General features: G+C 42.5%; 1 protein-coding gene and 1 long non-coding RNA gene across 4 annotated transcripts in view; one reads left to right on the top strand and one right to left on the bottom strand.

Moving 5' to 3' along the window:
• The window catches only part of LOC109268054 (uncharacterized), a 45,555-nt gene extending 29,967 nt beyond the window's left edge, over positions 1–15,588 (top strand). Inside the window, exons 2-4 of one of the 2 annotated variants that reach the window (XR_008420286.1) lie at positions 649–754; positions 13,261–13,334; positions 14,900–15,588. This is a non-coding gene — a long non-coding RNA (uncharacterized LOC109268054). Of the gene's footprint in view, positions 1–648; positions 755–10,185; positions 10,809–13,260; positions 13,335–14,899 lie in introns of those variants that run through there. The other variant, XR_008420285.1, reaches the window with a different exon arrangement.
• Positions 1–22,598, bottom strand: part of LAMB4 (laminin subunit beta 4) — a 107,725-nt gene that overhangs the window by 11,552 nt on the left and 73,575 nt on the right. For both annotated transcript variants that reach the window (XM_053897273.1, XM_053897272.1), the window contains 7 exons: positions 19,266–19,641; positions 15,550–15,710; positions 12,347–12,552; positions 11,568–11,729; positions 7,170–7,314; positions 3,507–3,714; positions 611–749 (listed from right to left, as the gene is read on the bottom strand). In XM_053897273.1, the coding sequence (XP_053753248.1) occupies positions 611–749; positions 3,507–3,714; positions 7,170–7,314; positions 11,568–11,729; positions 12,347–12,552; positions 15,550–15,710; positions 19,266–19,641 (1,397 nt within the window). The remainder of the gene's footprint in view (positions 1–610; positions 750–3,506; positions 3,715–7,169; positions 7,315–11,567; positions 11,730–12,346; positions 12,553–15,549; positions 15,711–19,265; positions 19,642–22,598) is intronic.

Genomic DNA, 22,598 nt, shown 5'->3' with positions numbered 1-22,598 from the left:
ACCCTGGCAACAATTAGCTTTATTTCTTTGCCTCATGAGCTTTCACAAGTCTATGGCTTTCCCTGGAATCAGAAGGGATTAAACTCCGGCCTCAAATCTACCTTTAATAAGCTGCGTGACCTTAGGCAGGTCACTTAACCTCCCTAAGTCTCAGTTTCCTCATTTATAAGCAGACAGTAGCACCTGCTTCTTCCCCCGGGAGGGGTCAAGAATGAATGAAGTGATACTGTGAGAGCTCCATAGAACATTGGGGCGCCTGGGTGGCTCAGTTGGTTCAGCATCTGACTTCGGCTCAGGTCATGATCTCACGGTTTGTGAGTTCAAGCCCTGCACTGGGCTCTCTACTCTCAGCACAGAGCCCATGTCAGATCCTCTGTCCTTCTCTTTCTGTCCCTCCCCAGCTCACTCTCTCTCTCTCTCTCTCTCGAAAATAAAACATTAAAAAAAAAAGAACATCAATTAAATGCATAAAACCACCATCATTTTATTTTATCCTAAAATCATCCCATCAGATGGGTTAGGCAAGCATCACACTGGCACACAAAAAAACCATGCTGTGTCCACATTCAAAATTTTTTTCAGGTTAGTTTCAAAGAGGGTACAGAAATACCTGCACAGTGTTCTTTTTAATTTTTGTTATCTCTGCAGTCAGCTGTGTGATGGCAGAATTTATCCGTCCTTGGGTGGTTTGAACTTGTTGCAATCTATTCAGCGTTTTGTCAAGATTTAATAGAACATTTGCTGCTTTTCTAAGGTAAGATATTAATGTGTCAGATTAGATAAATATACAATTATTCATTTATTTCACCTTGGGAGTTCATTGGACTCAACGGAAAAACTTGGCTGAATTATTTATAAAGTAAATTTAAATTACTCTTAAGCGAGGCAAAGTGCGGAAATCTTTATTTTGAGAAATAGGTATCTTTACATGCCAATAAGAATGCACATATACACATATCAAATAGATACGGATTTCGGCAGATATGGAAATCAATGACACAGGCCTTGTTCCTTCTCGATCTGTCATAACCAGAGAGGCTTGAGGACTCTCACTGCCCAGCTTTGAACAAAATAACTCTCCTCAGCCGATTCCAGTTCCCTGGTTTGTCAAACTTAAGCACTACTCTCTAAATCCTCACCGGAGTGGGGGTGGGATAGTCAAGAGACTCCACAGACAGCAAAGAGAACTAAAAGCCCTACGTTTTCAGGCTGTGTTTATTCAGGTTTATTTAAGCTTCACTGACATCCTAGCTTCCAGGGGCCCAGTCAGAGGTTAAAATCACAAGCATTCCAAGTGATAGTCTGTTTTACAGAAATAAGCTCACCTCTAGTCAACAGTCAGCAGATACTTAGATCTGTGGGCTCAGAAGCACCTTGGGAAGAATGTACCAAGCGAGTGGAATATCAGATAGACCTTTGCAGAGGCAGAATCACAAATGCGTGTGGACCAGCAAGAAAACCTGACTTGCAAAACATCCGCCTTCCCCATGCAACCCCACCTCTCCTAGTGGAATCTCTCACTCACTTTTTAAAAAAAGGCTATTTTTTTAAAACAGTTTTGGGTTCACAGCAAAATTAAGCAGAAGGTCCAGAGAGGTCCCTTATGCCCCCTGCCCCTCTCCCCCACCCCCCCGCGGGCACAGCCTCCCCAGTTATCAACATCCCTGCCAGGCTGGTACATTTGTTAGCATTGACGAACCCACATGGACACATCATAGACACTGAAGTCCATAGTTTACATTGGGGCTCACTCCTGGTGGTGTCCATTCTGTGAGTTTGGACAAACGCACAATGCCACGTATTCATCATTATAGTGTCGTACGGCATGTTTTTACTGTCCTAAAATTTCTCTCTGCTCCACCTTTTTTTTTCATTCCTCCCCTCAACCCCTGGCAACTACTCATCTTTTTCACTGTCTCCACAGTTTTGCCTTTTCCAGAATGTCCTTTGGTTGAACCATACAATATGTAGACTTCCCTTTCTATAACTTCTTTCTCTACAGTTACTGGAGGGGCTCAGGAAAGTTCTCCTAACACTCCCCGACCACCGTATCTTTTTATTATATTCTTTTTCCTTCAGATTTTAGAGAGAGAAGCAGAGCGTGCACACATGTGGGGGGGAGGGGACAGAGAGAGAGAGAGAGAGAGAGATTGAATCTTAAGCAGACTTCACACTCAGTGCAGAGCCCAACATGGGACTTGAGCCCATGACCCTGGGATCATGACCTGAGCCGAAATCAAGAGTCGGATGCTCAACTGACTGAGCCACCAAGGCGCCCCTCTTTTTCCTTTAGGTTTTCAATGTAACTGCTTATTAAATTTAGAAAATATGAAAAATTAGAAGAAGAAGAAGAAGAAGAAGAAGAAGAAAAAGAAGAAGAAAGAAGAAAGAAGAAGAAGGAGGAAGAAGAAGAAGAAGGAGGAGGAGGAGGAGAGGACGGAGGGGTGGAGGGAGAGAGAGGGGAGGAGAGAGGGGAGGAGGGAGAGAGGGGGAGGAGAGAGGGGAGGAGGGAGGGGTGGAGGAGGAGGAGGAGGTAGAAACACAAAACAAAGAAAAAATTATATCAGGAAGGGAAAAATTTACCACTAATCCTACCACCTTTTAAGATAGCAGTGTAGTCCAGTATTTTTATCCTACATTTTTTTTCCTTTCATGATGGAGGTCCTCTTCAGTGTATAAGCTCTTCTCTTCTTCTTAAAAGCAATAGCATTATACTCCAAGAATCTCTGCATGTTATCAAGAATCTTCCTCAGCATCATTTTTAATAGCCAAGTGATTATACTGCAGTTACTTAATCTTCCTAGTTTTAAATATTAACCCTGGAAGGGGCTGGGCTTACACCTGAGTCTGGTACACTTCATTTACACAAGTGGGTGTGGAGACAGTGAAGGCAGCTCAGGGCTCAACCGCGGGGCACCCAAAAATGGTGGTGGATACTGATGATGTCGCCACTGTCCAAGTGACTCCATGACTCTGACCCACAGCACCCCACGCTCATAAAAACATCAAGAGGTCTTTTCCTTTTCACTTGGCAAAGTCAACAAGGACAAGGGGAAGCATATCTTCCCTCGCCACCATATCTTTTTAGTGTGGTCTTTTTAAAAAAAATTTAGATCTTCAAGGTACTGTCTATTATGGTAAATTTAGAAAGTCCCGGACATAGGTAAACAAGAAAGGGAAAATACACCGATATTCCCACCACTTGTTAAGATACTGGCATATAACTAGTCTGTGACGTTTATTGGCATGAAGAGGTACCAGATCAGTGGAAGGGCATTCCGACTCTATGGAAGGCAAATGGAAAATATGTATGCTTGCCCATTGCCTCCCAATTGCCCAGCTTCCTGAGACACCTGCAAAGGGCTTAGCCCTCACTGTGGGCATTGAACTACTGGAGGGTAATTTCATTTGGACGTTAAGTAACTCCTCACGCAAATATTTTGCAGATGGTCTTTTAGCAGATGGTCTGTGAGAGCAGGAATAGGGATTATTAATGTTGTACTTACTCAGCTCCTTTTGCTTTCACCAAAACCTTTCGGGCTTCGTCTGCCGCTTTATTTAGCCTGCCCGCATCTGTTCCGTTGTCCTCACAGAGCTGCGTCAGTTTTCGTATCTTGTCAAGTTCACGGGTTAGATTTTGTGATGCTATTGGTAGATGGATGTCAAGTACACGATTTGCAACCTTCTCTATGTCCTCCGGAGGCACATTTTCCTCTTAAATAAGAAGGTGGGTTTTAGGTCATTGTGTCTCCTTATTCAACACTGAATCTTATAAATACAAGCACAACGAACTCTAAGTCAAATGTACTTGCACTTGATTATGTGTCCCTAGAATAGAGGGATTAGAGTGCCTATGTCCCCATGGATTCTTCTTCATCCTCAGTTTCCCCTTCTCTCTGAATACACACTGCACAAATGATTGTTGGAAAAATGAAAAACTACAGACTTGGAATACTGTGTATGTTCCGCAAAACATCCTCCCAAGAACTATTTAAGCACCGATTCAAAAGCAATTAAAATGTTCAGATGCCTGTCATTAAGATTCAGATACAGTGGGGGTGCCTCGGTGGATCAGTTGGCTACGCATCCAACTATGGCTCAAGTCATGATCTCATGGTTTGTGAGTTTGAGCCCCGCATCAGGCTGTCTGCTGTCAGCACAGAGCCCACTTTGGATCCTCTGTTCCCCTCTCTCTCTGCCCCTCCCCTGCTCACACTCCCTCAAAAATAAATAAACTTAAAAAGAGAAGATTCAAATACAGTGAATGAGGTATCAGGGCAGCACCAGGTTTGGACTCAACAAAACTCGATTCTAATTCTCCATGACCTTAAAAAGGCACACAATGGTTGCCCATCTCTATAACTGGACACCACCGAAGTCCTATTTTGAGAAGGCGATGTGACAGTACAGAGGCAAGTACCAGATGAATAACATATTATAAAGAAACTGTTACATGCACCCATGCCCTGCTTTTCAGGACAATAAAATTGGCCTTCCCTGAGAACTGCAGTGGAATATCGGCCATTAGGGTTCGGGATGACAGCTCTTTGTGACTCTCTGGCTCCTTACTGAGGCAGAATGCTACATCCCACATTGGGAGTTGGAGCTCTAATCCTCAAGGGGTTTACCATCAAGTGGGAGAATCTAAGCCGTTCCATACAAATACCAATCACATATGAACAGAAGCAATAAATATAAGATGAAATGATATGCGGCCCAGAGGGAGAGGAAAATATTTCAGGAAGAACCTTAAAAAGGCACATAAACTGAGCCTGGAGGACAGCGAGATTAAACTCGGGGAAATGTGGGGCGAAGGCAGGGGTCAAAGCATTCTAAATTGAGGGAACCGCCAAAGCCAAAGCTTGGGAGCAATGATCAGATCACTGTTGGCAGGAGAGTGGAGTCTAAATGGGGGTGGGAGGGACCGGAAGTCCCCAAGGGCTGGGAGCAGGACACAGGAACCTCTCAATGTGAGGCTAAGGAACGTGGACTTTCTTCTGGAGACAGTGGGCACCACAGACAGCTTTTAGCTTTTGAGTGACACGACATGAGTATATATCCATTTGGTAATCATTTTTGCTTTAGCTGTTTTGTCTAATATAAAAGGAATGTTTTACTTCCTGTCATGCTTTTGGAAAAAAAAAAAAGCAACAATTTGGTGAATAAATTCAAATCATACTTTAAACAGAATGTACTGGACTCGGGGAGCTGGCTCTTATAAGAAATAGTATTTCCTTTTATAAAAAAAAGTTCTAGTAAGTGAATTTCGTTGAACCACATATCTGTCATCAAACATTTATTAACATTTATCATGAGAGCATAAATTCAAAATTTTCATATGGGACTTCATTAATAGGGAATTCAGACCACAAGGAAAATATTAAGAGGGTCAAGAATAGCTAAATAGCGTAGGCACCATGCAATTTAATAATACTCTCATTTGGGTTTTATGGAAAAGAGAGAAGAAATCGGTGAGTGAAGGGTATTGCTTCCCAGTGACCAAGGGTCTTGGGGCCCAGATCAGGGAAGTTTCTTTCATGGAATAGGATTTCTCCCTTTGCCTAATTTTTGTTGTAATAATCTGGACACAGTTTTGTTTTTCATTTCCTTAGCGTAATTAAACTTTTTTTTTAAATTAGAAATGTTTTCAGCAGCGATGAGAAATACCACTGGTAAGGAAGTAGGCTCTATGACCCAGGGAATGAGGTGGAAGGCAGTTGAACTTGCCTTCAGAACCGTCACTGGGGCCCAGAGGTGTATTAGTGCACCATTGTCACACTATGGGTCTGGCAGTTCGGTTTAGTTTTGGTTTTCGTGCCTGGATTGACCCGTGTCTGTAGAAATAGCTAACGCATTCCTCAATCCCACCAGTTCCTGGATCTGTGTCTGGTCGATAGCAATCCATCTAGCTAACTCACGGCAAATTTGTTTTTGAACAATCATCCAGGGGACCATCGCACCCCCATTTATTTTTACGGATTATTTTGATTATTTTCACCGATTATTTGTACTGCCTAATTTTGTTCTTATTTCGAAAATCAGGACTAGAGCTGCTAATCCAATATCTAGAAACACTGAGATGAAAAAAATAATTGGCCACAGGGGTCTCTTACAAATATTAAACAGATGAACAAAGTGGTTGCAAAGATTGTAACAGACATCCCAGTTGTCAGTTAATTCACGTGAGGTGCATTAAATTATTGAATCTGGAAGATGGTGATAGAGAAGAAAGCCTCTTAAGGTTAATTCTGTGTAGGGTTGTATCCGAACTGCATTACTTGCAGAGTGCGAGGTTTTAGGTCAATTTTCAGTTGTACCATGCGATTTTTTATCTTCAACTAATAATTCTCTATAGTTTGGAGCGCCTGGGTGGCTCAGTCGGTTAAGCGGCCGACTTCAGCTCGGGTCATGATCTCGCGGTCCGTGAGTTCGAGCCCCGCATCGGGCTCTGTGCTGACGGCTCAGAGCCTGGAGCCTGTTTCGGATTCTGTGTCTCCCTCTCTCTGACCCTCCCCCGTTCATGCTCTGTCTCTCTCTGTCTCAAAAATAAATAAACGTTAAAAAAAAATTTTAATAATTCTCTATAGTTTAAAATAATCTCCTAAAAAATAAAATAAAATACACTTCTCCCCAAATAAGGTACAATGAGGGATAAAAATCATAATTATAATAATAATGAGTCACAAATAGTTCCTTTTGGTCAATCACGGAGAACCATTATGAAACTTGGAAAATAGTCCATAACAGATCTAATACAGTCTGTCAGCAGAGAAAATCATGTCAGATTTTCCTAGCATTAGGGAATCTGACAGAATCATTTCAGTAGACTTTTTTCTTTAACAAAACATATAACTTTAAACACCGAGTTCGTTGCTTGAAATTTTAACTAAATACTAGATTTTTAAAAAATTTGTATTACTAAATTGCTCTTATACAGAGAGCCATATGTGTTTGGTGCAGAGGTACTATTTTGGGGTTATTTTCACTAAGAAATTTTAAATCAAGGAGTACATCATGTTTCTGACTTATGCATTTCATTCCCACTAAATGTAATTTGGAATTGGTTGTGCTGTTTGAGTATACATTAAATTAAAAAAAAAAGGAAAAGGAAAAGAAACCAAAAACTAGTCCCTATATATATATATATACACATATATATATTTTATTACCTGACAAAAGCTTTTTCAGTTGTTTGATTAAAAGACTCATTTTTTCTTCTTCAGATTCACTTTGGTTTTTCATATTCCTCAGTTTCTCACTCAGCTGTAAGGCATTGGTTTTGGAGACTTCTGCCAGTTTGCTTACATTTTTGAGCTGGAATAAGGAAAGAGCAACAAGGGAAAAAATACAACAGTTCCGCACATTGTGTAACGTTTAATTACTTAGCTGACCCAAATGAAATTCACTAAAAACAAAATAGAAGTCTAGATAATGAAACAAAAGATTTATTTTATTTTTTTATTTTTATAAAATTTTTTTTAAATTTTTTTTTAACGTTTATTTATTTTTGAGACAGAGAGAGACAGAGCATGAACAGGGGAGGGGCAGAGAGAGAGGGAGACACAAAACTGGAAGCAGGCTCCAGGCTCTGAGCCATCAGCCCAGAGCCCGACGCGGGGCTCGAACTCACGGACCGCGAGATCATGACCTGAGCCGAAGACAGACGCTTAACCGACTGAGCCACCCAGGCGCCCCAAAAGATTTATTTTAAAGGATTCCTTTTATGGAAACCAATTTGACAATAAATTTCATATATTGAAAAAAAAATAAAAAAAAAAATAAAAGGTGATATTATTTGTTTTCATTATCATGTTTTCTTAATAACGTGAATTTATCTGGTGGCGCCTGGCTGGCTCAGTTGGTAGAGCCTACAACCCTTGATCCTGGGGTTGTGAGTTCAAGCCTCAGGTTGGATGTAGAGGTTACTTACAAAATAAAATCTTAAAAAAAAAAAATAATGTGATTTCTCTCTGAAAACATTACTAGTGAGCAACATTATTATTTGAAAACAATATTGACCTAGTACTAATGACTTTGTCTGACACAAATGTAAAACTCAAATGCTGTTTTCATGAGACTTTTGCATTCTATATCATCAGCAAATCACTTAGGACTCCTTTCAGTGGCCATTATGCTTAATAAACTGAGCATTTTCTTTTAGGTAAGTTCAAATAGTTACTCTTCTCAACACTCCTCAAGTTCAAATAACGTACTTTCTTTAAAAGCTAAAAAGAAAGCATTCCTCCTTTTAATAAATGAGTTTGAACTCAGAGCAGGCTACAAAGAAAAATCCCAAACACTTTGTACACTTGGTGGAGAAATGATAGGTCTAAAAGGCTTGCCCCCCAGAAGTGCAAATTCTTAATTATGTGATTTGAGAAAGGTCCTGGGCTTTTCTTGAGATTCCAACAAATTAGAGAAAGAGGAAAAAAAACAAAAACAAAAAAACAACAGAAGGCAATAGGACAATATCACCAGCAAGCTGAGCTGTACTGAATAAATTAATTGTGACAGAAGTAGGGCTAATTAGGATCAAACACAATTAGGAAAAAAAATCTCCCTTTATTTCCCCACAAAAGGAGCCAGCTTAATTTGAGCTGTTGGATTTTTGTGGAAAAGGATTTAATTGCAGTCATTGGCAAATGATGAAAGAGAAAAGAAATATTTCCATGATTAAAAAAGATATGTATCTTCACTTTGTGGAGAGCTATTCCTTAATTCTCTAGAACTTTGAAAACCTTGAAATGGTCAGCTGTTGCTAAGAGAGATCTTAAAAGTTCCCATCAGGAGAAAAATATGTAACTATATGAATATAGGTGTTGGATGTCAATCAGAGTTACTGTGTTAATCGTTTTGCAATATATACATCTATCAAACCATATGTCATACACCTAAAACTAATACAATGTTATGTGTCAATTATATCTCAATAAAAGTAAATAAATAAGATGGTTAGCAGTAAGAAAGAATGCATAGGAGTAAAACGAGAATTCCAGAAATAAATGCTCTGGATGGGAAAACACCAAAGTATAGAGATGGAATCTGTGTGGATTAGTCGATGCTGTTTTCAGAAAGAAAGAGACTGCTAAATTACTTCACTCTTAAAACATCTCTCTGCAATCCATCTCCTGTCACAATTCACTCCTGAGAATTCTCTTACAATCTTTTCTGGCACTCTTCCCCCTTCTAATCAAGAGGAAAATAGCACACCATTTTATCAACACAAAACCCCTGCCCCAATCCTTTTCAGTTCTCCATGGATGTGCTGATTAAGCCAGATTCTGCTAAAACACACTTCAAGGGCTATCTTTTTTTTTTAATTATTATTTTTTTAATGTTTATTTATTTTTGAGAGAGACAGGCACGAATGGGAGGGTGGCAGAGAGAGAGGGAGACACAGAATCCAAAGCAAGATCCAGGCTCCGAGCTGTCAGCACAGAGCCTGATGTGGGGCTTGAACCCACAAACTGTGAGATCACGACCTGAGCCAAAGATGGACACTTAACTGACTGAGCCACCCAGGTGCCCTCAGGGGCTATCTTTTAAAAGTAAAAGCTGAACACAGGGCTTATATAAACGGGGTGAGATTTCTGTGTTTTTGAGAAGGGGCAGTAAGGTGTCATAGTTTAATTAAGGTGTAATGATTTAAGTAAGGTGTAATAATTACATTAAACAATTGAAGATTATTTTAACCACCAGGATGCAGCACCAGGATTTGTATTTGTTAGTTCACTGCTGTGTTCCCAACACCTAGATAAATGTCTCGCACATAATAGGTACTCAGTGAACATTTGTTAAAGAATGATGAACAGCATATAAGTGAAAACTATATAGCAATGCAGAATTAGACTATGTAAATACAAATTTTCAACATTTAGGATGTGCAGGGATATCCTCCGGCTTGGCTCATCGGAGGCTTGTTCCAGAACTTGGGATTCTGGAGCATGTGGAGCAAGGGCTTAGGGTCAGCTGGGGCTCAGGTTCATGCAGGTGTGTGTGTGTGTGTGTGCACGTGCAAGCACACGTGTATGTGTGTGTATGCACACTCATCTCACGCACACACAGGCACACACACACACAGCTTAGCCTTGGCTCTCAGTCCATTCTCAAGCTTGCTCCTCTGTCCTTCTGTCGATTCTGAGACCCAGAAGTAATTGTGTTCACTTCCTTTTTTGTGTTTTTCAGGAGCTGGTGTCTGTTGCTTACAAACAGGAATGCTAACTGGTATAATATTTAACTTATATTGTAAAAAAAAATTCAGCTCTTTGATTTTTCTCTCCATCAAAGACTCTATGTATATCGTCAAAAATGGACCAAATGAGGCCACACATCGTCATCTTGTTTACAAGATCAATCCAATGTACTCACAGAATACCTAAAATTGCATTCATCATTTCAAGATGAATATAATGCATTCACAAAAAGAAACCTAAAGAAAACTAAGCAATTAAATATTACCCTCATTTACCAACACGACTGGAAAAATAAATGAAAACATTTAAAATTATTAGAGACTCAATTATCAGGTACTTAAATATTAAAACGATTGCATCATATCTCTCAACATGGGAAGGAGTACAAGGCCCAAGGGTGTATTCCTATTAAAATATTTTTGGGGACACCTGGGTGGCTCAGTCGGTTAAGCATCTGACTTTGGCTCAAGTCATAATCTCACAGTCCATGAGTTCGAGCCCCGCGTTTGGCTCTGTGCCGACAGCTCAGAGCCTGGAGCCTGCTTTGGATTCTGTGTCTCCCTCTCTCTCTGCCCCTCCCCCACTCACACACACACACACACACACACACACACACACACACTCTCTCAAGAATAAGTAAACATTAAAAAAAAAGTTTTTAAATAAAGTAAAATATTTTCTAAAATTAAATTCCAGGGCTGCCTGGGTGTCTCGGTTGGTTAAGTGTCAGACACTTGATCTCGGCTCAGGCCATGATCTTGCGGACTGTGAGACTGAGTCCCATGTCGGGCTCTGTGCTGACAGTAAGGAGCCAGCTTGGGACTTACTCTCTCTCTTCTCTCTCTGCCCCTCCCCTGCTTGTGTGCTCTCTCAAACAAACATTTAAAAAAGTGTTTCAAATGAACTTCGAACATTAAAATTTGCATATTTAGTAGAATTTCAAATATATCCTTGAATTTATAAAATTTTTTCTTTACCTTGAGGGATCTATAGTTTTCAAAACTTTAAGGCTAGAAGTCTTCACATTTCTACGTAGTATTTGCTATAAAAGAGAAAACTCCACACAGGTCTATGTCCTCCAAGCATATACTTCTTTGTCACACACACACAATATACACACATACATAGAAAATATATTTACACATGTACAGATAATACATATATAATAGAAAATACATCAATATTCACACGTACTTCTAAATGTACATTTACATCCACACTCATCTTTTTAATCCTATCTTTCCAAGCATATGAACACCTAATATTCAGAAGCTGTCCTTTCCCTTAAATGGCAGTTTTAAAAATTTCAAACAGTTTGCTTTTCTCTTTTGACTGCTACAGCTTTATAAGTGGAACAAGAGAAGACATATTTACCTGATTCTTCCAACCTTGAACCTGGTCGCTCAAATTATGAATCACAGACTCTGCTTCCTGAGCTTGCTGGAGGGCATGGCCGGAGAGGGTCTGGGAGCCACGGCAGCTGGGGTCCCCACAGGACGGAAGCACGCACGGCATGTCCCCTGGTACCCCACACACCTCACAGGAGAAATGATTTATGTTGAAAAGCAATATATTGGCAGAGTTTCTTCTAATGCCACCTGGGTCACTGAGGCAAAGCACTGCTCTGTGCATATGTATTTCTTCAGCAGTGGTTCATGGATACAACCCAGTAAATGTTTCTAGGTACCTAAATATCTAAATCTTTTGTTATCAGCATTGTGTCAATCAATGCCATTTTTACGCTGAGAGTTTTGGGGGGAAACAGTCAAATATATAGCATTTCTCACTAATTTCATTTTTTTTTAATAAAAATTACCTTTTACTTATAGTAGAGTGGGAGGAGGAAATGATCATAATCTGTACCATTGTGGAAATAGCAAATAATATAAGTAAAGATAAAACACTAAAATCAAGCCACAGTCTTACTCTGAATTTTCTCAAACTTTGACCTAGGATATAAAAAGTAAAATATAAATAAATGTATTTATATTGTTTCTATCTTATAGAACAGAGCGTATATATGTTATTTATATTTACACATTTATAAAACATAAATAAGAAAATAAAATGTAAGACGGGGACATACAACTGAAGAGATCTGTATACCAAGTAGAAACTACAAACACTTTTACGACACCTTCATGAATATTTACCTTTTCAATCAGTATTTGGATATCCGGGACTGTAATCTGCTTTAATTTTTCCAATGACAAGTTTTCTTTTGAGCTTAGCATATCAAACATGCTATGTAAGTCATTCCTGGTTTTTTCAGAGTTTTTTATGATAGAAGTGGTTTCAGTAATTTTCTTTTCAGCAGATGATGACCTCTGATAATGCTTCTTGATAGTCTCTGAGGGATCTATATTAATGCAAATTGAGGTCAGATAAATTTTGCAAAGACAAATGCAATTATATGCTGGTTATCAAGACCGTCCTTCCACAGTTTGACCATGGGCTTGGTCTCAAAGGTCAATACAAAAGTTTGCCATCCTCTTCCTTGAATTTCCACCCAATGGGGAAGGATAAGAGATAGTGAAACAGATATCCATAGAATAGGTTCACAGCACTGAGGTTGATCTTGCAGACATGGGTGTGAGTGTTGGCTTTACCCTTTACCGTCTGAGTCTGTCCTGGAGCAAATCAGTCAACTGCTTAGATTGTGTTTGTTTGATGGTAATTTGTGAGGATTAAGTGAAATAATACGAGAACACTCTGTAAAGTGCTCCGCAAATGCATTAGCTATGTATTAATTAGTACCTAACCCTGACATGAGAAACCAACCCGGTTTACCTAACCATATGGAACAGGAGTTGCCGAATTTGTCCCGGAAAGAGCCAGGGAATAAATGTTTTAGGCTTGCTGGCCACCGCGTGTCTGTCACAACTTTTCACCTCTGCCACTGTAGAGTGAAACGGCCACAAGCAATATGTCAACAAACAGGTGAGGCTGTCTCCTAACGAAACTTCACTTTGACCCCTGACGTTGAGGCCGATGGCAACGGCTCTCGTGGTGGAGTCCTTTCTACGTGGCTGCACTTCCTGTCAGTGTTCTTTCTTCCTCTTCACAGAACACTGTGAGGTCGCACTGGTGTGATCCCCTCCCCCCACCATGTTACAAGTGAGAAGATGAGGCTCTGATGAGGTAAGTTATTTGTCTGAGGTCTCGCTGACAGTAAGAGAGAACGTCAGGATGTGAAGCCAGGTGGTTTGATTCCAGAAACTATGTTCTTAAGCACGTCCCTGTATTTTCCATACTTACCGTAAAATACAAATTCATGAAAGGGATATGGTACGTTTTACTGCAAAGGACAGTGTAGCAGGACTTGAAATTATAACTCTTTATTTTAGGAACGTTGAAGGGCAGGGTCCTGATCTTGACCCCCTACACAACCATAATTTGGGCATGAGACAACCACACCTTCCTATTGCTTGAGATACTTTTCTGCCTTTATTTCTCTGGCAAACTTTATCTTCATTTGTGAACTCCAAGTCAGAGGTCGCCTACTTCCCAGAGCCTTTCCCAGTAAACCCAGCGAGAATTAATTCTGTTCCCCCCTGCTCTGTTCCCAGTGTGGCTTGAAGATGCTGTAATACAGTCTTGTCGCTGTTTGGGGCTGCTTCCATACCTGTCCTCCCTACTAGACCGGAGTAACTCAGGGCAAGAACTCGCCCTTCTCCCTGCCCCATCTCTACTGCCCTGCACACGGTCAGGTGTCCCGACGAAGCTTCAGGAATTGCTGCTGGATTGTGAGCTTGAGAGGATTAACCTGGGGCAGTGTTCTCCTATTTGGCTCTGGTGACTGCGGAGGCATTTTCTTTTTGAAATTGTACTGAAATAGAGCTCAGGGTGATTTTACTACATTTCAAAACATTCTGGGAAGGGTCCAGAAGCTTCATAAAATTGCCAGGAGTCCACAGTAGAAAAAAGGTCCAGACCGCCTTTATCTGGCATGTTCCAGACAGAGGCCGCTCCGCTGGCCAGGTCCTGGGCAGGTGACCACAAGGCAGAGAGCCCTGACTCTGGGGGACACTGGGAGGGGCTGAGCAGGCTTCAGTTTCCCCTGAGATGGACACTGTCCTCACAGACTAATCTACACTCTCTTTCTCTGTCTGCGTGTGGATTCCTAGATGCCGGTCCAGATCTTTCATGCCATCAACGGTTCTGAGGCCGCAATCTGGATGGCGACAGTTGAAATGTCCTTTCTCTGAGTCTCACAGTTTGTTCCTTTGACTCTGAGGGAAGAGACAAGGCTTTCTGGGCATCACTGATGTCTGTGGAGGGACAAGTTGGTTTTGGAACATCAGGGTCTAGTTCTAAAGCTGGCACCCCCCTCCACTCTGGGGGCAGCCTCTGGGAACTCCCACAGGGCTCAGGCTTGAGGTGCTGGGGCTTGGCCTGCTTGCTTTGCAACAGGGTGAGATGATCGTGAGTTGCCTGCCTTCCACAACAGCTTTCCTGAGTTGGGAAACTCCCCCCCCCCCCCCCCCCCCCGCCCAATGCACGCCCTCCCCCCCCGCCCCACCCCGCCCTCGCCAGAGTGTACGTGTCCTAGCAATCCACTGATGCATTTTCAATCCTTTCAATGGGCACCTTCTTCCAGATAGGAATCAGACCAAATCCCTTACTCTTCAGAGAGTTTATTGAGCACCATCCCTAGTTACTTCACTAAATTTAGACCTTCCATGAGGGTCATGATTCTCTTTCAGGTGGAGATCAGATGAAAACCTGGAGCATGCACACAGGGTAAGGAGACGCTCCTGACGACTTTGCCTTGAGACGTGCTTCGTGCACATTTTCTCTTTGCCTCTCCATTAGGTGGGTTAGGGGAGCGGACGTTCAGGGCTGCCTCTCCCGGTAGTGACAAGTTATCTGCTTCTAGATGTAAAACGGGGATCTCATCAGAGATCAGGACATGAACTAATCCAAGTTTTGCTTTTGTGTTCCATTTTGCCTCCAAGTCAGTCTTGGCTCTGGCGTGGTTCCCGTTCATTTTAACAGCATAAGATGAATTAAGGACTTTTAGTACATTACAAGACTCCAAATCTCTACAAAGGTCTTACGAGAAACGTTCGCTGAAGTCCTTTTGGCCTCATATGCCTTTGCCTTTCGGGTTGCTGGAAATGGAGTATCACACATTGTTAGCTCTACTCATTATTTTCAGCAAATGCTACCCAAGCTCTGCCAGGTTTACAAAGTCAAAATACTCATGTGCAAATAATACCTTTAATGGGTGTGTTTTCACATCCTAAAGTGCTCAGACACTATGGCAATGAGCACAGGGTGATTCACTAATGGAATGCACTATGGATTTCATCAACCTTTGTCCATAAACGTTGATGTGCATTTTCTCTCTTACCCATGATGTTTGCAGTATGGGCCCGGGAGCGCAAATCAATTTCTTTCCGAAGATCTTCAAGTAAGAGGTCTGCCTCGTTCTTCATTCTTACCATTGTTTCTTTCAGATCTTGAAACTCATGTACTGCTTTCAGTTGCAGGCTTAGCTGCATGATTTGTTCCCTAGAGGCAAAATGAGAGTAAACGTAGCAAAGCTTGTGTTACTTTTGATAGATCAGTGAAAAACACCTAAAAATTGCCCTCATTATTAGGTAGCCTCATTGTTAGAATGCATCCCTCTTCCCTGATGTGTTGTTTGACAGCTTATAGCTCTGTTTATGGTTTACCTCTTTGTTGCCAATTCAGCTGCCTGGACTGTTTCAGCACTCACTCAAAATAAGATCAGCATACAAGGTCTAGTAGAACAAAGGCTTTGAATCTTTCAATTTCAACTGTTTATACTCTTTCTGCCTCCCTTTGCTTTGGGTTTTCAAAAACAGGTATTCAGACATAGTTCATTTAAATCAATGAGATCCAATCTACATTCAGTTTTCAACACAGAAGTCCTCACCCCGCCTGCGGTAAAAACCAGTTCTTTCTTTAGAATAAATCTTGCTTGCAGCCAGGTTCCTTCTAGTACCACTTCTGTACAAGGTCTCAACTTTTTTTTTTTTTACATTTATTTATTTGTTTTGAGGGGGGCGTGCAGAGAGAAAGAGGGAGAGAGAGAGAGAGAGAGAGAGAGAGAGAGAGAGAGAGAATCCCAAGCAGGCTCTGTGCTGTCAGTGCAGAGCCCGATGTGGGGCTCAAACTCCTGAACTGTGAGATCATGACTGAGCTGAAATCAAGACTCTATGCTTAACTGACTAAGCCACCCAAAGGTCTTAATTTTTAATTCCCATGAGTGACAAGGAGGTTTCCTTGTTGTGAGTACCCTCGGTACATTCATTCTCCTCACCTTCTTCTCAATGGCACACATCTTGGTTCCACTTCAATTGACTGGGTTCAGCACCCACAGTGGGTTCAAGTGAATAATTGCTATACATCCCTCGTGGTCAGGAGATTCAGTGCAAATCTTGAAAAGCACAGTTGAGGAAAATTACAATATGAATCCACGGCGCTGATTTATCTCCGTGGAAGTGCCAAGCATTAACTAACGTTTCCGAGCATTTTCTGCTCTAACTCTCCCTTCTAATTTACAGACTTTTCCTTCGGGGGCCAACTGTCAGGACTACAGTTCACCAGGCTAATAATAATAATAACAACAACAATAACAACAGTGCAATACAATGTAGTTACTGTTATTATAATTAGTACTCTTGAAGCACTTATAATGCATCAGACATCGAGCTAAGTGGCTTGTCTGAGTAATTCTCACAAGAAACCTTGAAATAGAGACTGTATCCCCTTTTTGTTGATGAAGAAACAGAAGGTTGGAGAAGCTAAATAACTTGTCCACGGCCACACAGCAGTAAGTGATTTCAGTCATGGAATCTATACCCATGACGCCCTGGGTTCCCTGTCCTCCCCTCCCCCTTCCTTTGCAATTTGCCCAGCCGACCTCTGCTGTACAACTAAACCCAGCCTGGAGAACATCAGCTGGAAGAGGGTGGCCTCTGCTGTTGGGGGTCCCTCCACGAGGCAATGGCCAATGAAGTACAAAGAGGTGGAAGGATGGAGAAGGAAACGTATGTCTTTTTCTGAAGAAATCACGGAAGGCGTCCAGGAGGAGGTGGTGTTTTGGTGGTTGCTAACGAGGAATAGGAGCTCAGCAGGCAGAGCAAGAGAGGGCAGGCATGCTGGTTTCTGGCAGAAGCGGCCCAGTGCTCACTGATTTCCTCATCACTCCAGGCCTGGCCCTGGCACTCCTGCTTCTCTTGCTCTCTTCTGCTCTACTGGGGTGGGGCGGGGGAGGGGGGTTCTTGTAGTCTCTGTTCAGCATGTGCACTGTGGATTGGCTCATTCTGCTTCCTCGGTTCCACTTCGTTTGCCATTTGCTATAACCACAAACCGGTGGTCCGTGGGCAAAGTGCATTCTCAAGACACATTTATTTAGCCTATACGGTACTTTTTATTATGATTATTATTTAATGTTTATTTATTTTTGAGACAGAGCGTGAGCAGGGGAGGGGCAGAGATAGAGAGGGAGACACAGAATCTGAAACAGGCTCCAGGCTCTGAGCTGTCAGCACAGAGCCTGACACGGGGCTCGAACTCACAAACTGTGAGATCATGACCTGAGCCGAAGTCGGACGCTTAACCAACTGAGCCAACCAGGCGCCCCTGTACGGTGCGTTTTAAAAGCACTGTTGGGTGAGCTGGCTATATTTTAAAGTGGGTACACGTCCATAAAAATCTGGATGTCTGACATCTCTTGAAAAGTGGGGAGATCTGGGGAGCCAGGGCCCTAATCCCATGGGACAACGGTCCTTACAAGACTCTGGATGTGCCGGTTCTACCTGCCAGCTTGACCTGGCCACGTGACTTCCCTGGGCCCCTTAGCTGCATGGCCCTTCCTCTGAACTGTCTGGGGGGACTGTATCTTCCTTCCTCCTACAACTTTGTTTTGAAAGAGAGAGTGCACATGCGCGTGTGTGAGTGGGGGAGGGGCAGAGAGAGAGGGAGAGCAAAACTCCTGCAAACCCGGAGCAAGTTCCACACTGTCAGCACAGAGCCGGACATGGAGCGGAGCTCAATCCCACAAATGGTGAGATCAGTGAGATCGTGACCTGAGCTGGATACTTAACAGACGGAGCCACCCAGGCGCCTGCCCTCTTCCCTGTGTTAACTTTTAAGCAATTACCATCTACTTCTGGGATTTGTGCCTGGTGATAATGAATGGCCTTTTACTTCCACCTGTGTTTTATATAACACAAAACTCTTCAGTTTCAACTCTTCCTCAATCCAGGACCTTCTGCGGGGGGCGGGGGATAGTTTGCTATATAAGCACAATCCTTTTGGTTTCTTATTAGACTATATGCTCAGGAAAGGGCAGAAACTATATCCAATGCATTCCGGTTATGCCCAGAGCACTTAGCAAACTTTTTTCTGCAAAGGTCCAGATAGTAAACATTTTAAGCCTTGGGGGCCATTAGTCTCTGTCACAACTACTCTACTCTGCCATGGTCCTGGGAAAGCAGCCACAGTAGGACATGGCGACAAATGGACTCGGGTGCGTTCCAGTGAAACTTCATTTACACAACTAGGGGATATGTTGGATTTTGCCTGCGGTTTGCTGACCCCTGGCCCATAATTTCCGGAAATGTTTGACGAATGAAAAAAAGGAATCAACGACATCTAATAAAAATGACTATGCATTTGGAGGAAATTGTCATACTTATTACAGGACTTTGCATTAATGTAGGCGTTTCTCAACAACTGAAGAATTTGGGAAGATTTAGCAAATCTTCCCATGTGCATGACTGAAAAAAATATATTTGTATTATAAACTACCCTATTGCCAATTTTGCATCTTTCAGCTCTGCTGGGTTTGGGCTTTCCCAAAGCAAGCTCTTAATGATTGCCTTTTTGTTATAATCAATGGCATCTGGAAAGATCACGTGTAATCCTAACTAGGTAAGAAAGAGACAGACAGCCATGATCGCCAGCCTGGTTATTAACTGAATTATTTCCCTAGCGTCCGCATAGGTATGTTTCTCAGCTGAAAGCTGTTAAAGTTCAAAAGGAGTTCAGGTAAATCGGGAACTTGGCTATCTATTGCTTATGCACAAATCTTACCGAACAGAGTCTTGATAATCCTTGGCTTTTAAGAATTCCCCAGATGAGAAAACAGGATGTGTTAAAATCCTTTCTATTTCAGACATGTTCTCTCTGAGGCCTTTGAAGTCGGCCTCACAGACAAGCAGGGTCTCTGTTTTATCTTCCGTGTTAGCAGCCAGCCCAATTAACCCTTGCACTGCTTTGGAGAGGGAAGAAGCAGCACGGTCCCACTGATCAAAGCACTGGTGACACGGAAGACAGGCAGGGAATTCCTGGCCGTGACCTCGGGCGCAGCGATCGCAGCGAGGGCCGCTCACACCCTCCCGACAGCGGCACATGCCTGTGTTCTGGTCACAGACAGGCTTCTGGGTACCTTCTGTGTTGCAATCACATGCTAAACACAAGAGAGAAGGAGCAGAGAATGTCAGTCCCTTGACCTTTTGTTTAGGACTAGCTCAAGAATAAAGTACACTCCTCTCTCCCGAGAATGTCCCCAGTTCCCATTTCTTTTATTTATTTATTTAGAGAGAGCACGCATGCATGTACGAGTGGGGAGAGGGGCAGAGAGAGAGAGAGAGAGACAGAGAGAGAGAATCCCAAGCAGGCTCTGTGCTATCTGCACAGAGCCCGACCTGGGGCTCGATCCCATGAACCTTGAGATCATGACCTGAGCTGAAATCAAGAGTCGGACACTTAACTGATTGAACCACCCAGGCACGCCCCTCCCCACTCCACACCCATGCCCATTTCTGAGGTGAACATTTAAAATTGGTATAATTATAGAGACCCAGGCAATGGTCATTAAATACAGCATCCCTCTTTCCATTCCACTAACAAACCAGTTCATGGTTTCTTTTCTTTAAAGTTTATTTACTTTTGACAAAGAGAGAGACAGTGTGAGCATGAGCTATGGAGGGGCAGAGAGAGAGGGAGACACAGAATCCAAAGCAGGGTCCAGGCTCCGAGCCATCAGCACAGAGCCCGATGCAGGGCTCGAACGAGCCGTGAGACCATGACCTGGGCTGAAGTTGGATGCTTAACCGACTGAGCCACCCAGGCGCCCCTAGTTCGTGGTTTCTATCTGGAAAATCTTAGGGACTGTCTTTACTGTGCAAGTGTTCATGCTCGGGCTTCTTTACCAATTCGGGTAACATGGATCTACTGGTGGTTGACACATACTCCCCCACGGGTGGCTCAGGCATGTCAGAGACTCTCTCAGAATTCTCCTGAACACCCTCTGTCTTAGTAAAACCCAGCCTGGGTGTGTGGACCCATGCTGTTTTCCATTCTATAAGGTGAATTAGTCCATTCTCAAAAAAGGGGGGGATATTGCTCGTTTGGATTCACCCAAAGGAGTTGAAAACTTACGTCTGCACAAAAACCTGCAGACAGGTGTTTACAGAAGCTTTGTTTATAATTGCCAAAACTTGGAAGCAACCAAGATGTCCTGCAGTAGGTGAGTAGATAAATGAACCATGGTGTAAGGGATATTTTTCAGGGCTAAAAAGACACGAGCTTATCCAGCCATGAAAAGACATGGAGGGACCTTAAATGCATCATATTACCTAGTGGAATAGATCAATCTGAAAAGGCTACATACAGTAGGATGCTGACTACCAGACATTCTGGAAAAGGCAAAACTATGGAGATCGTAAAAAGACTAGTGGTTGGCATGGGCTGTGGGAAGAGGGGTGGAGAGAGCAGAACGGGTGGAGGGCAGAGGTTTTTAGGGCAGTGAAAATATTCCATGTGATACCATACTGGTGGATACACGTCCTTATACATTTGTCCAAAGGCACAGGATGGAAAATACCAAGAGTGAACCGTAAAGTGAACTATGGACTTTGGTGGTTATGGTTTGTAGTTTCGTCAGTTGTGACAAACGTGTCACTGTCTTGGGGATGTTGATAATGGGGAAGGCTATGCATGGAGGGGTGGTGGGGACATACGGGAAATCTCTGTACCTTCCTCTCAATTTTGGCATGAACCTAAAAGTGCTCTCAAAAAAAATAAAGTCCTTTTAGAAAGGGAAAAATTAACTTTGTCTTAGTTAAAAAAAACCCACAAAAAACAAAACTAATGCCGCATGTACTTCATTTGAGTAGGTTTCTGATAAAGGCGGAAGATGGAGGAGGGACAGAGCTATGGAAGTTACAGCAATTTCCAAAAGGTCAGGGAATCATTAGCCTAACTGCAAAGAACAAGTGATTTTAAAATGCATTTTTGGGGCACCTGGGTGGCTCAGTAGGTCAAGCATCGGCCTCTCGGTTTTCGGCTCATGATCTCACGGTTCGTGAGTTCGAACCCCACATGGGGCTCTGTGCTGGCAGCACGGAGCTTGCTTGGAATTCTCTCTCTCTCTGCCTCTCCCTTGCTCACTCTCTCCGTCTCTCAAAAAAATAGATAAATACACTGAAAAAATAAAAATAATTTTAAAAATTTACAAAATGCATTTTACAGCCTGAGTAAAAATGTCAATGACAAATAAAAGCTGATTAACATGCTAAGCTCCTTAACTAGATACCATCTGTCCAGACGTTCACTTTGGCCTCAGCAGGAACCCCCTCGGGGGCAACACTAGGTCAACTTCACCAGCTGGAGGCCCAAGTTCCTCTTATAAACTACCCTTCCCCAGGAGCGTCAGGGGGGTCTGTGGCCTGAGCTGATCATTTGCAAAGTTTTCTCTATAAAAGATGAAATCTTTTCAGAAAATAAGATTATTGAAATATTAGAGGGGCACAGAGGAAGAGGCTTAGACGGATTTTCCAGGAACCAAAATTCCTCCCTGGTTTTTAATGTAGCAATTACACTTAGAAAACTAAGTGGGACCGGGAAACCGCTGAGCATATGTATTTGAATGGGGCAAGGAGATAAAGGCAATTTATTTTGGTCACAAAAGCACATTTATAGGGGCACCTAGGTGTCTCAGTCGGTTAAGCGTCCGACTCTTGATTTTGGCTCAGGTCATGCATGATCTCATGTTCGTGAGATCAAGCCCCACATCAAGCTCTGGGCTGACAGCATGGAGCCTGCTTGGGATTTTCTCTCCCGCTCTCTCTGCCTCTCCCCTGCTCTCTCTCTCTCAAAATAAATAAATAAATCTAAAGAAAAAAAGCATGTTTATAAAGGAATAGAAAGGAGGAAAGAGTTACCACGTGTGGCTATGTAGAGGTGCACGTGATAAGCCCACCACATCCGATATTTATTTGGATTGACTTCTTTCAACAGCAGACTTTAGAGATTCAAAAATCCCTCCTCCTAGAATCAACACATATTCTAAATCTGTGCCATCCAGGGGCGCCTGGGGTGGCTCAGTTGGTTAAACATTCGACTTTGGCTCAGGTCATGATC

The sequence above is a fragment of the Panthera pardus genome, unplaced genomic scaffold (assembly GCF_024362965.1).
Source record: "Panthera pardus isolate Hobbes unplaced genomic scaffold, ASM2436296v1 HiC_scaffold_8, whole genome shotgun sequence".
NCBI classification, from domain to species: Eukaryota; Metazoa; Chordata; class Mammalia; order Carnivora; family Felidae; genus Panthera; species Panthera pardus.
This window is presented reverse-complemented; position numbering and strand designations above follow the sequence as displayed.